Genomic DNA, 14,580 nt, shown 5'->3' with positions numbered 1-14,580 from the left:
GAATCACTACAGTTGTTTGGTAACACAGTTGTTAAGTGAATCTGGCTTCCCCATTGACTTTACTTGTTAGAAGGTTGCAAAAGGTGATCACATAACCCCAGGACATTGTAGCCGTCATAAATACATGATGGTTGTCAAGCATCTGAATTTTGATCACAATAATCATGGGGAATATGCTGCAACAGTCGTAAGTTTGAAAAATGGTCATAAACCAATTTTTCAGTGTTGTTGTAACTTCAAACAGGCACTAAACAAAGTGTTGTAATTCGCGGACTACCTGTATAAGTATATTCTCTCAAATCATTATCCACTGCAAAACAGATATCAGAAATAAAACATAGTTCTATCCATTATCTTAGAATCCTTAAAAAGAGTGTAAAAAGTCAAACCTCCAAGAGACCATGGCTAGCACCAATTCAGCCCTTCTCCTTCAGGTGTATTAAGACCAAATCCATCTAGGCTGCCTATAATTTCTATTAATCGTCCCAACAAACCAGGAGGGTATGTTTGGTAAGATGATAGACCTTAGTGCTAGACATTTCTTGTTTACTCGAAATGCTATGTCCATATAGAATGTCCATATAATTTCACAAATGAGGCAATGCAACTCTTCTGTGCCATTCACCTATTCTTGGACTTTGGCTATTTGCCCCACGAGCATGGCTAATAAACATCTCAAGTTATAGTCCAAAATTTTATGGAAGCTACTTTTTTGCATACTTCTGGTCCCATCCATAAGCAAACAAAAATTCAGTGCCAGTATAAGTGGGAAATGCTATGCAATAATCATTCTTAGCTGTACAAATGTAACAGGAAGTTTTAATCTGGACTGTTAAGCAAGCTAATGAAATGTGACTTGCCTCATATATTGCCAAAGTTTGTTCCTTAAAAAATGCACATAAACTCTAAGTGTTCATCTGTCTAGCAAAACTTATTCAAATATTCCCTAGAAAGCTTCCCACTTATAGCAATAGCACTTACACTTATATACCGCTTCACAATGCTTTACAGTCATCTAAGCAGTTTACAGAGTCAGCAAATTGCCAACAATCTCATTTTACCGACCTCGGAAGCATGGAAGGCTGAGTCAACCTTGAGCCGGTGAGACTTGTACTGTCGAACTGCTGGCAGCTGGCAGTCAGCAGAAATAGCCTGCAATACTGCATTCTAACCATTGTGCCACCACTTATACTATTCTCAGTACTTTATATAAATTTTTGGAAAAGATAATAAAAGATTATTTTGAAGGACAAGATTTGCTCTATTGTAAATTTTGAAAAACTGTAGTATTTCCTAGGAGCATATTCTGTCAAAATAATGCAGTATTACAACAGAAATTCATTCTCTTTGAAATTAAAATAAGCATTTATAGTAGTTCACTGTGATTTTGTTACCCCTTCCTCTTTAAATAGTCTACTAAAAAGTGAGATTTAGAAAGAAAAACCCAAATCCTGTTGTTTTTACACAAGCCCAGCTGGGAACCTTGTTTAACCTTAATCATAGTTAAGCTCACAAACAGCAAAGAATGATCATTCTTTACAAAGAACGTAAAAAAGCAAACATTAAAAACACACTTATTATTTTAGACAAAAAAGGAATGGAAGGAACTGCTTTCCTCTTTGCATGAAAAATATTGAAAAGGGTAATTTAATTTTAAAAAGCTGATTCTTGTAGATTGCACGAATATTGAAATGACTCAATCTTGAGCACAGTAGTTACTATTCAGCCCCATTGTGTAATGGACATTACACATTTACACAAGACATTTTTCCATGTTTCTTTTTCTCTTCCAGTCTACTCTTCCTCTGTGTCATCATTAATGTAGGGTCAATTTCCTTTGAGGTAAATATGGTATTAAAACAACATAGAAGACAAAGACTTGAGAAAGCATTTTATGTTGAGGATTCTGGTTTTTTTTTAGCTTATGGTTGATCACACACAGTATTAAAACACTTCATTTTTACAGGTTAAAAACAATTAAAACAATAAAAAAGCAGTAAGAAAAGCTAAAAGGAAAACAGAAATAACATTTCAAAGTTTAATGTCGAGTTTGGAGATCCAGTCAGTAGCTGCCGTAATTATGAAGAGGAAGTCCCTAGAATCTCCTGGATACCTTCTGTTAGGGCATTCCCTCACTATATGCTGGATAGTCTGTCGAGGGGCCCCGCAATCACATTGTGCTGAAGGTGTCTTTCCCCATTTATACAGGGAGTCAGCACACACCCCATGAGTTGTTCTAATTCTATTATATGTCACCCATGTGTGTCGGGGTAGGCTAAATCCTGGAGGTATACTACTAGGACTGATATGCTCGGAGACATCTTGAGGGGAACAGCTATTCCACGCCTCCATCCACTTTTGTGTGGTGTTCTGATGATCGGCCATCAATTTATGCGCTGTCAAGATTGGAGGATTCTGTTAATAATAGCCTTAAGTTATTAGTACAGGACATATTATTATGAGAAATTGCAGATCAGCTAAATTATTACTAAAGTAAAAATTCCAAGTTCACTTGTGCCATTTTCCTGGCAACAAAACATAAAAGGTTTGCCAATCAATATTTATTACTATCTCATTAAACCAAACCAATTTCTTCAAGTTACAGATTTGAGATGCTATACAGATGGTCCTCAACTTATGACCATAATGGAACCTGCCCATTATGATCATAAGTCATGATAGTCATAAAGTCAGTCATCACATAACCAATCAATTTTATGACTTTTTTGGCAATGGTCATTTAGCAAATCACCATGATCATTAAGTGACTATGGGAACCTACTGTTTGCTATGAGGTGTGCCAACAACCAGTAAACTCTGGTTTTTGACAAAAACATTGTAAATTGTGGTCATGTGACCACTTATTGCTGCAAATGGCGATAAATGCGAGGTGGATATCAAGTACCTGAAATGCAGTAATGTGACCATGGGGGGCCCATCAGGACCAGGTCATAAGTACTTTTAGGCATGCGGGGAGGAGTCCGTCGTAAATTCAAACGGTTATAAATTCAAATGGTCAGTAAGCCACCAGTCATTAGTGAAGAACTACCTGTATAGAGTATACGTAAGAGAATTTCATCCGTTTTAGCATTTCACCCATCAATATATATTAATTGGGGGGGAGGAAATAGAGCACATCAACATGTTGAAGATTCTTAGTCATCCAGATAGAGTTGTCTGAAAGTTCTTTTCTAAAAAAGAAGTCCAGTTGCCACAATGCAACTTCCAGATAGAGCACATCAATTCAGAAATCAGGAGACGATGTGTTCTAGCCCCATCTTATTGGATTACCTTGGGCCAGTGATTTTCTCTCAGCACCAAGGAAGGAGCAATGGCAAACTACTGCTAAAAATCTTTGCCAAGAAAACCACAGGGACTAGTCCATGGAGTTGTCAGAATAAAAAATTGACTTGAAGGCATATAGAAATCTAACAATAAGATAGTTATTAAAACAGCTACCACACATGCTGTTTAAAAAGTCCATGTATTAACATTAACAACCAACCACTATCAATTTGCACAACACACAGAGCCATAAAGTAAGCAACCACATTTGAGGTTAGCCTGCTGTGCAAATCCAATATGTGCAGTTAGTTCATCATGCAAACTGTGGGCTATTCCAAGTCTTAAACAATAAACCATTATTTCCTTTCAGAGGCCAAGGACCTAGCAAATCAGCTGCATTTTCAGCTGCACTTTCATACAGAGGTTCCGAGACTCTGAAACAGAAATGATTCTATAGAATACTGGTATTAAATGATGGATAATCCTTTAGTTTCAATTTCTCCACACACAGAAAGTGAGCATGGCAGTCTGTCTTATCCATACAAAGTGAACCTTTATCCGTTTTCTGCACTATATATGAAAAACATAAAACACTTTATTTACTTACAAGATTTATATGGCTGCCTATCTCACTTGGTAACTTTATATGCCAATCAAAAGCCACAGCAACCACTAGATCTGAATGTAACATTTACATATTATTGTTGCTTTTCAGATAGGCTACCTCACAATTTCCATAATCTTGTGGAGGGTATATATTGGGACTATTGCACAAATTCATTCAATATGCTTAGTTTATGATTGAGAACAATCAGAATTCACTAAATCATGACAAATGAATTTAATGTGTGGTCCTTAAGAATTTTTTTTCCAAATATGTTTTGGTTAATACTAAAAGATGCATTTGGTTAATACTAAAATATGTTTTGATTAATACTAAAAGTTAAATTAAAGGTTCACTGTATGTGCAGAAATGCACACCCATACACCTAATAACGTGCCAGGTGGAAGAAGCAACTCATATGGTGTCCTGGTTCTAAGTATTCTTGGATTCTCTTCCTCTTAAAAAAATCCTACAAAGTAAAAGCATTAATGTTTATTTTCAGCTAGTAAACTGCTCTTGGAGCTGCTTTAGTAGCAAGAAGTCCAGCTGCCTAATTTTATTAGTTTTTCATTCTTACAGGCAGCACACTCTTTGGGAGAAAAAGGATTGTGGGTTTCCCCACCCAAATTCAGTCTAAGTCAAGCTTGTTAATCAGCTGACTGGCAAGTTTTCCAAGATCAGTTCAGATGAGAGAAAGGGACAGAAGCAATAGCAATCTCAGCTTCTTGCAAGTTGTTCATGCTGGTCTTTGGGCCCACCACCAAGAGATTCAAGTCTGCTGCAATCTGAAATTTAGCAGAAACAATGGTAAGACCAACCCACAGAATCAGAGTAGGTTTTACCTATCTTTGCCCTTCCAGAAAGCAATACTGTATGTGTAACACCAGGGTGGAAGAAATGTTATACAAAAATGGAAGGCTTCAGTGCTATTACCATATGCTGTTATGTACCAAAAGCTGAGGAAGCCTCAGAAAAGATACCCTGATAATAAATAGGAGGAAAGGTCTATTGTCCTTCCCTGGCCGTTTGTAGGGCTGTAGCCACACCTCTGGCAATGTCCTCACCCGGTAGTAAGAAGGAAGACAGCTGTTCCTGTTCTGCCGCTGGAACCTAAAGCTTCCCAAGGAGCAATTTCTAAATTCGGGTGGGTTTTTTTTCTTTTTCTTTTTTGAGGGAAGCGTCTCCTAAGTTTTGGAAATCACTCCCCGCTTAGTCAAGACCCGTGAGTCCACGTTCTGGTAGCACCTCGTAAAAAAACCGGGCAGTTCCCACTTCCTGGATACAACAAGCGCCACTGCAAGAGGAAGAGGAGGTGCGGGAGCGAGCCAAGGCACGGAGAGCTCGCAAAGCAAACACACCGCCGCTGGTCTCTTTGGGTGCTCGCCAAAACTCGCAGTGGCGAACTGCTGCCTTGTGCCCAGCTGTTCCTCGGGCTTCAGTCACCACGGCTTCGCTTGAAGGGCGGACCATCCTAAGGGCCTCGGGTGAAAGAGGCACATAACGCGCGCCACGCCTCTCGCTCGGAAACGCTGTTCTGGGTCGCAAAGTGGTGGGGGGGAAGAGAACAGGCGGCGGCTTTCCGAGCTGCATGGTGTGAGCTGCGCTTCCTCCCGCCGAAGCAAACCCTTCCCCAAGTGTAACGCGGAGTGGCTACCCAAACCTTTCCAAGGCGCACAGTTGCTTTCCCACGAAAGACCCTCCGCGGGAGCCCAAAGACAAGGGCAGGCGGGTTTGAACGGAAAGGAACGGCCACCAGGGAAAGAAGAAAAAATAAAATAAAATACCCCGCTCCCCTTACCTTGCTGGCTGCCGGCGTTCGTCTCCGCGGCCATCCCCCCGTCGGGCTCTCGCGGACTCTTCCTCCCTCCGGTGGCGCCCAGAACGGAGAGCGGCGACGTCGAGGCACCAACTGCAGCCTCCCACCCTGGGAGACGCCCGCCAACACGCCCCACAGCGCCGCGCCGCTCTCGCCTTTTGCTTCGCCGCGCGCGAACCGCCCGCGCCTGTTATAGGGCGGATTCCCGTTGGCGTCCACGTCAGCCGGGGAGGCGGAAGAGCCGCCTACTAGCCCCTCCTGAGCCCACGGCGGGAAGGTGCGCAGCGGCAGGTGAGGAAGCGGGAGAGCCCAGGTTAGAGTCTAAGGAAAAAAATAGGCCGCGGGCATTGTTGACATCCGCTTTAAGAGGGCCTGGCTTCTAACAGGGCTTGCCCTAGCAGGAGCAATTAAAAGTGTCGAAAGGCGGCGGGTGCAAGGACTCCGCCCCTATCAACAATACTAGAAGTAAAAGGTGCATGGAAAAAATGAACGTGTGCAACCACTTTTCAGTGCAAAACGTTGCTTCCCACTTATCTAAGATTGGAGCTAAGAAGAGTTCCAGCATAAACTGAATCTGGCCATCGCTGCTTTAGTTTAGAAAGTACCTGCTGGATATTTCCAACCATATAGTAGGAGCCCAAAACTCTAGAGACTTGTCCAGACAGCTGTCAAGATGGATTGGAAGGGACCAAAATGAACCCAAAGTGGGGAAAAAAATGATATTTTCAGCGTACATTTATATACGTGTGTAATGCATGCATAAAAAGACTTGCCCAGAGTGATGTGTTCCACTGTTTTTAGTTACACTGAATTGTAAGTAGAACTGTTTACATCCAGTCTAACTCTTTACAGTATTAAATTCCATAATCCATTTTTCCAAGGAGGTTTAGACTGCAAACTCTGGATCTGTGTTAAGTCTGCTCTACCTCCAGGGCTTGATAACAGTGGAATTTAGAGTGATTCAGCTCTAGGCAGTCTGAGGCCTTATTTGGCTCCCAAACCTGTTTTTGGCAGCCCCAGTATCCATCCAATGAAAATCAGGATCATTCTAAAAAGTTTTTATGATGGAAAAAAATGGTAAACATATAAGATCTAAAGCAAAGCAGGTCCTCACAAAAACTATGAAAAACAAAAATCAAACTACCTATCAGCATGATTTAATCCTATCCCACTTGCAGGGTCCTGCCTAATGTTAATTGGGGTCTTGAGCTGTTTAAAGGTGATACACAGCTTCTTTCTCCGTTATAAATAGATACACTCAGAAAGCGGGTCTCTTTCCCTCTCTTTATTTATTTGTATCCCAGCTTTATTATTTTTATGAATAACTCAGTGGCAAACATACCTAATATAGTAGTCCTTCCTCCTCCTATTTTCCCCAAACAATTCTGTGAGATGTGTTGGATTGAGAGAGAGTGAACATCTAAACGAGAACAGTAGTGTTTAGAGAACACTAACCTGTTCACTGATTCTCGTCTTGCTGTCTTTCTGAGCCATCTTTCCTTCCCTCACATCAAAATACAGTACCGTTTTATAATTTCATTGTCTTTAAACTTGATGGTATGCAAATCAATACCTTCTAATATAACTTCTCAGCTTATTCACTCTTTCATGTTTGTTTGTGATTTGATCTTTTTTGTTTTTATTCTCTCTGTTAATGACAAGCGAAGAAACAGCCTTGAATTTCATCTGAAGAAATGCAGATGTATACAAATGTATTAAAAGAATTAATTTGTTTTGCTTTGTGGTCAAATTTAGGACAGATTTTGAAGGTTTAGCTACAATATTTAAAGGTAAAGATCTGAAGGGTTCAAGTTTTTCCCTGATATATCTTAGTAGTTTGCCCTACATTTTTTGGATTTAAACACTTCTAGAAGGTTTTAAAAGCTTGGATCCCAAAATCTGTTTCTATAAATAGAAGTTCTTTTCTGATGCATGGATGGTTTCATCATTCCCACTCCCTTCCCCTGACACTTTCTATAGTAGCTCTTTGCACTTTCATCCAAGCATGAAGTTGCAGCAATAAAATAAAATCAGCAAGACCCAAAAATACATGTATATAAGTACATTTCTTTTATGCCAACAGAAACTCAAATGCAACTGTGTATTTTTATTTAACAGTAAATTCCACTGAGCTTAATGAGAATTTCTCTGTAGTTATGCAGAGACATACATAATGTAAAACAACAATTTAATTAAATCTGAAGCAATAAACCATGATCTATAAATCACAGTGCTAGGTTCACACCAGTAGTGGGTTTCTATTTCGTTCGCTACCAATTTGCTTGTGGGCATGCACACACATGTGTGTGATGCTACTGCGCATGCGCAGAGATGCCCAGCCGGGTGAGCAGAGCCTCCCACCTCTGCCGCTACCGGTTCACCCGATCTGGGGCGAACTGGTAGCAACCCACCATTGGTTCACACTTCATGCTAAAGAAATAAGTCGCCTAATGGTTTAATGTGATATGTGACCTCAGATGTGGTCCTGTATTTTCATTATTGTAGCAAACCAGCCAGAAACGGGAATCCAGCTTCAAACTCTAATTTCAAGTCATTGATGTTTTGTTTTGTTTTGTTTTGTTTTAGGGGGGAGGGGAAGTAACAAACCAGAAACTTAAGAAGAAGTTCTAAGTACTCTCATTAGCTAGAAAAGCCAAGTAGAAGCAGTGAGGCTGTATTTATAACACAGTTGCTAACAGCTCCAACAACAACAACTATGATGTACTGGACAGCTTCCCCACCCCACAAATCAGGTGCTGTGCTTATGGCTGATGCATGGTAATAGGAAACTATCAATGTTCCATAGGGGGGTAGAGGTTGCCTTATAAATCAGACAAGATAAATCAGGAAGATTCTCCTGCTTCACTGCTTCACAGGAGCAGGGCTCTGGTCCACTTAGTTGATTTTCTGCTGCATAATCACATTCTCCTTCCCTCACTTGTTGGGGTGGGGGAAGCTGGCTCATCGGCATTGGTGAGTTGATCTCCCTGTCTGCTGTTTTATTTTTTTTAATTTTTTTTTAATTATTCATATTTTTATGTCGCCCACTCTCCGAGGACTCTGGGCGGCTTACACCAAAGACTAAATAGCATATTGCCCCCAACAATCTGGGTCCTCATTTTACCCACCTCGGAAGGATGGAAGGCTGAGTCGACCTTGAGCTGGTGAGATTTGATCTGCTGAACTAGCAGTCAGCTGAAATAGCTGCAGTACTGGGAGCAGGACTACTTTTAGCTGCCTCATGTATGATCTGGGACAAAATAATAGGCACATTATGAAGACACAGACATGATTTTTTTTTTTGGAAAGTAACAGAGCAGGAACTTAAGAAGAAGCTCTAGGTTCTCTCATTAGCTAGAAGAGTCAAGTAGAAGGAGTGAGGTAGAAGGGACCCTAATCCTTTGGATTTAATGTAATATCTTCTACACTGCTTTGAAATCAGAAGTTGATCCTACATTCTGCATTTTCAGTCACACTGATAGCATTAGCTATCATTGCCCTAGTTATCTTAGGATGAATGATTATAATGATTTATTTATCTCTACTTCTACCAGTACTGATCATTGGACTAAAGGTCCTTGATTTTCCAAGACGAAGTTGCACTTTGTATTTCTATGTCTTATTTAGCTAAAAAATGTTTTGAGCAAGCATAGATAATCTGACTTCCTGATCTGTTGCATGTCTCTTTAACTAAGCTATCTATAGCAATGGTTAACGGTTAGGTATTTAACTTGGACTGGGGAGATCCAGATTCAAGTCACCATTTGACCATGAAGCTCACTGGATGACCTTTGGTCACCCAGTACACTATACCTGTTGTAATTGTGGTCTGTAGTTCAGACACCAGCATACATATTCCCACAGTTTCACTGATACAATCCATTCAGTGTTCCCTTAAGTGACAATGACCCTTGAGTCACTAGAGTTAGATTACCTCTTCACCTCTCTGGATTAGAAAACAGGGTGGATAAAAATCGATGCTTTTTTTAAAAAAAATCAAAAAAGTTGGATTTTTTAAATTTAAATCGGATTTTTTTAATTTTTATCAAATTTATTTTAATAAAATGCTTTGGGAGTAAAAATCTATCTAAAGATAGTTTTTTGTTTAAGATACATTAATGATTTAGTTTATTCAGCATAAAATGGAGCTTAGTAATGTAGCATGAGGCTGTATATTCTGCAATATTGGGACTGTTGGTGAGTCAACAGTGGGTCGGAGAAGCCAGTGCGGGACAGAGATGACAGTTGCTCTTTAAAAATTATGATTTAAATAGAGTTGATTTAAATCAAGCCTTTTTACTAGTGATTTAAATTGTGATTTAAATTGACTTGATTTAAATCAAATCCACTCTGCTAGAAAACTAGAAAAAATATGGGATATCTCTAAAGAATAGGTTGAAGAATACGTTAAATAATCTCTCCATGTATAAAGAATAAATGAAGGCTGAATTGCAAAACGAATAGATGAAAAAAAAGTGGATTGTGTGGGAAATGATTAATTGTCATTGGATGGGGTTGATGAGATTCTGAAGGATTGGAGAAGTTTAAAAGACAGTATATGAATTGATATGATCTGTGGAAACAAGGATAGTTTGCATAAACAGAATGGGAAGAAGCATTTACATTATTTTTATTTACTGCTCTTAATTTTCTCATGTCACTACATCGTTTTCGGCTTTTTAAATAATTCTGCTTAAGTTGAAATATAGGGTTAGTTCAGTTAAATCAAGTTTGTGTGGTTAGATGGACTCCTGAGAGAAGAAGCTAATTATAAAAGGTTAAAAAATAAGATCAGGAAATGATGTTCTTAATCTCTAGATAAGTCTGTCTACTTATTCTTTCACATCAAAAAGTTGCCCATAAAATTATGATGCATAATATACAAGAACATCAGATTCCATTTATTTCCCTGCTTAAAGTACAATAAATATTTAATAATTACACATCCATGGTACTTAGAAATAAGGCTGGGCAGAAAAATCCCGCATACATGGCTGATGTTCATTCTCTTCCGTGTCTAATTTGATAGCTCAGGAGAGTTGTTGCCATAGCCACTTCCACATCCCTCTGCAATTGCGCTGCCTTTTAATTTAAAGGGCAAGTTGCAAAGAAACCAGATATTTCATTCAGATTTAGACCTGAAATATTCCTGTTGGTTTCAGCACAATGCTGTAGTATGATTCAGGGTCTCTTAGCAGCTTGTGAGGCATAAGACAGTTTGATTCAATGTTTGTAGGAAATTTATCTAATAGGAATAGTAGGCAAAATCCTACATTGTGTGATCAGACTTCTGTTCCTCTCTCCTCCACTCCCCTGCCTTCTAGTCCCAGATCTACTGTAGAGAATCCCTGACCTCCAGAGATTGATTGATTGATTGATTGATTGATTGATTGATTGATTTGCAACCTGCCATGTTTTATGTGCCCCAATTCTTGATGACATGAATTGGGTGAAGCTCCTGTGTCTGTTCCAAACTGCTGCTCTTCTGGATATTTGCTGCAGAGGGCCTCAGCTGAAAATGGACCCTGCTAGAAACAGCTCTGCCTTTACCTCTTTCTACAAGGGAACCAGAGGTTTCTCAACCACACAAACCGAATTTGTGTGGTTTTATATTGATGAATAATAAAATGTCCTTGATACTCTGAGCTTAGTTGTTGGCTTGCAGACATTTCATGACCTGACTACAATAGGCAACATCATAAGTGCTAGTGAGTGCGAGCTTTGCTTCCTGTTGCTATCAGTAGTGTGTCCTGCCAGTGTTGATAGGGGTGTGGTTTTCTCCTGGGTAGTTCCTTGATTAGGGTATTGTTTTCTGCTTCATGGCCTGTTATTAACCACAGGGATTAACAAAAGCAAACAGTCAGTGAGCATAATCATAATAAAATGTATAATTAGAATAATAAAGGATACACACCATAACTTGATCCTCTAAATAAAAAAGGAAAAGGGAGGGGACAGTGAAAAGGAATGTTTTTCTTTGCATTGCTGTGCTGGAGCTGGCTCATTTTCAAACACAAACTTTTCAAACATTTCTTTGGCTTAGTTGCCACACCTAATTGGTTCCGGCTCTGTTCAATTTTCTAGGAACTCTCCTGCTGAAAGACAGAATCCAGAGCCCCTTTATATAATTTCTTTTCTAGGTTCTATTGGATTGGAAAGAATATTATCAGCTCTAATCCAATGTATTTCTTGGACAGAAAAACTGATATTCAGTGAGATAAGGAGAATAAAACTCTTTACTCAGCAGCAATTATTAAATGTTATTCAGAGCTGTGCTCTTTCCCTGCTGCTCTTATATTCTCCTAGACCTGAAATAAAGCTGTAGTTGTACTCATCTTAAAATGTTCAACCCATGTTTCACGAAGTGTTCATGTTTTGGATGTGCTTAAAAGTGCACTTTACAACACTGCTAAGAACATGCTTTCAGTCATCTTGAACAATGATTTGGAAGTGGAATATTCCAAGTCAATCTCTTTAGGCTGCAACCTAGATATGTTGTAAAGAAGCATATGCATGCATGCAGTGTGATGGATTGAGCCTTTGCTAATTCCCACAAGGAGTCTAGATCTATGGAAGTGGGGGTTTTGTGTGTGCGTATATATCTTTGGAGCATGATGGCTCAGCTCTTAAAGATGCTGAGCTTGTCAGCTGGAGAGCTAACAGCCCAAGTGAGCTATGCAAAGGGGTGAGCTCCCATTACTTGCCTCAGCTCCTGCCCACCTAGCAATTCGAAAACATGCAAATGCAAATAGATTAAAAGGTACCACTTCGGTGGGAAGGCAACAGTGTTACATACATCTTTGACATATAGTCATGCTGGCCACATGACCACGGCAAATGTCTTTTAGACAATGCTGGCTCCTTCACCAAGAAATGGAGATGAGCACTGTGTCCTAGAGTCGGTTATGATTGACAGGTAAATATTTACACACAGAGACATCTCTCTCTCCCCTCCTGTCCTCCCCCCCCGTGTGTGTGTGTGTGTGTATGTGAAAACTCAATATATATATTTGGTAAGATCAAAATAGAACAAATGGGAAACATCTATCTAAATTAAACAAATCTGCACAAGAGTTGTTGGGAATTAGGCAGCATATACATTTAATATATTTTTATTATTAAATAAATAACAACCTAGTATTTTTCAAGGTTAAAAAAATATCCATTGGGTTATTTTTATTTACTTGAAGATCATTACATCAATTGGAACCAATATCATATAATCCCAGCTCAGAGGCCAAGATACATGGAAACTACATTCTACAATACGTTAAACCTGATATGGTTTGCTTAGTTTTGGCTTATCCTGTTGTGTAAAGAAGCTAAATGTGGCCTATTTAAGCAGTCATGGTAAAAATACAGCAGTGCAATGTGTAAACATAATTGCTGGGTTTATACATCATCTTAAGATAGTCCTTTCAACACAGTTGCTTGACAAAGTTAAAGTGTTCCGATTTATGCATCTCTAATTCTAAAGCAATTTGTGGTGGTGGTTATTTTTTTTTAAAAAAGCCGAGCCACAGTGGTTAGGTTTACATATTACTCTAAATCAAAACTGAACAGAAACAATTACAGCCTCTGCCTTTCTTGCCACTGAAGCTTGAAAAAGAAATGTCAAATAATATGTTTCCAATCATTGGCCAGGGGAATACTTGTGTCTTTTTGAAACTCCACACTGTGAGATAGTCTGAACCAGTGTGTGGGTACCCCATTTATACAATAATCATGCTCAGTAAAAGAATTCTTCTTTAGTCTTGATAGAAGAGACTGCACATATTTGAAATCCTTGCTAGCAATAATGGGGTATTCTGGCATTTTCATTCTTCTGTAATGCAAAATAATTAAGTGGGAGCTCTCAATTTTCATATCCTGTGCAAATAGTGTTATGTTAGATATGAAGATTTAAAATATGTATGAATAATTATCAAAGCAGCTCCAAAATGTTTATTTCAAGCAAGAAATCTGATTTATTTGTAAAAGTTGCCTTGTCAGTGAGATGGGCAGCATATACATTTCATAAATAAGTAAAAATTTTAAAATAAAGCATATGGTTGGTAGATTTGAACCATCAGTTTTGCAGAATGAGTTTGATCTGTGCACTATAGCAGTTTTTATTGTACAGTATTACCATTTCTTAAGAGTTTTCTCTAGTGCCATCTTCTGGATTCCTATGGCAGCAATCTATCTTGTAGAAATGATTGAACTATCCTCACAAGAGATATATCAGAATCTTTATCTGGATAATTGAACTTGAAAAACATTTACCCTATAATCAGAATGAGTTAAAAGTTAACTTTTGGAAGAACAGAATGATGGGTCTGTATCATCCTAGAAATGAACCAGTCAATGTACTTACTTACAGTATATTCTTCCTATCAATACTTTCTGCAACATTGACCTGATGTCTTCACCCAACCTTAGAATCCTAATTATACCACTGCAAATTTGTTTGGAATAAATAGAATTAAATTAGCTTCATTTTATTTTAAATGTACATTTACTGAAATAATCCATATACTTAAAAGATTTATGCTGTAATTATGAAGTCATTTATACTTTCTATTTCAATCATAAAACAAGTTTGTTTTTAGCATTCTAAACTATCATCATTTTTCCATTCAATCTCTGACCTGCTTAACTTCTTAATTAAAAAATTCTCTGAAATGCTATTAAACAATACATTAAAAGATACTTGCTGCCCAGGTTTAATGTTGTGGGTATTTGGTGCCACTTGCTGGATAATTGTGCATTTTACTACTGTACACTAGTATTTGGAAGTAAAAATGAAAACTTAATTTCTTTAGGCTACTAAGAAATACTCACTTTAATAGATGTGTACATAGAATTCCTTGTTAATAAATTACTGATTTTTTGA

At 38.6% G+C, this 14,580-nt stretch overlaps 1 protein-coding gene across 2 annotated transcripts in view; it reads right to left on the bottom strand.

Annotated features, from left to right (window-relative positions):
* Positions 1-6,042, bottom strand: part of LOC139314697 (tumor protein D52-like) — a 68,057-nt gene extending 62,015 nt beyond the window's left edge. The window contains exons 1-2 of one of the 2 annotated variants that reach the window (XM_070940478.1): positions 5,688-6,042; positions 2,906-3,049 (exon numbers count right to left, since the gene is read on the bottom strand). In XM_070940478.1, coding sequence (XP_070796579.1) covers positions 2,906-2,969 — 64 coding nt within the window. In that variant the 5' untranslated portion in view covers positions 2,970-3,049; positions 5,688-6,042. The remainder of the gene's footprint in view (positions 1-2,905; positions 3,050-5,687) is intronic. The other variant, XM_070940479.1, reaches the window with a different exon arrangement.
* Between the last annotated feature and the right edge of the window lie 8,538 nt (positions 6,043-14,580).

This window comes from Pituophis catenifer, unplaced genomic scaffold (genome assembly GCF_029215685.1).
Source record: "Pituophis catenifer annectens isolate HBS135680 unplaced genomic scaffold, rPitCat1.0.hap2 SCAF_3, whole genome shotgun sequence".
In the NCBI taxonomy this organism is placed as follows: Eukaryota; Metazoa; Chordata; class Lepidosauria; order Squamata; family Colubridae; genus Pituophis; species Pituophis catenifer.
Note: the sequence above shows the minus strand (reverse complement) of the source record. Positions and strands in the feature narration are given on the sequence as shown.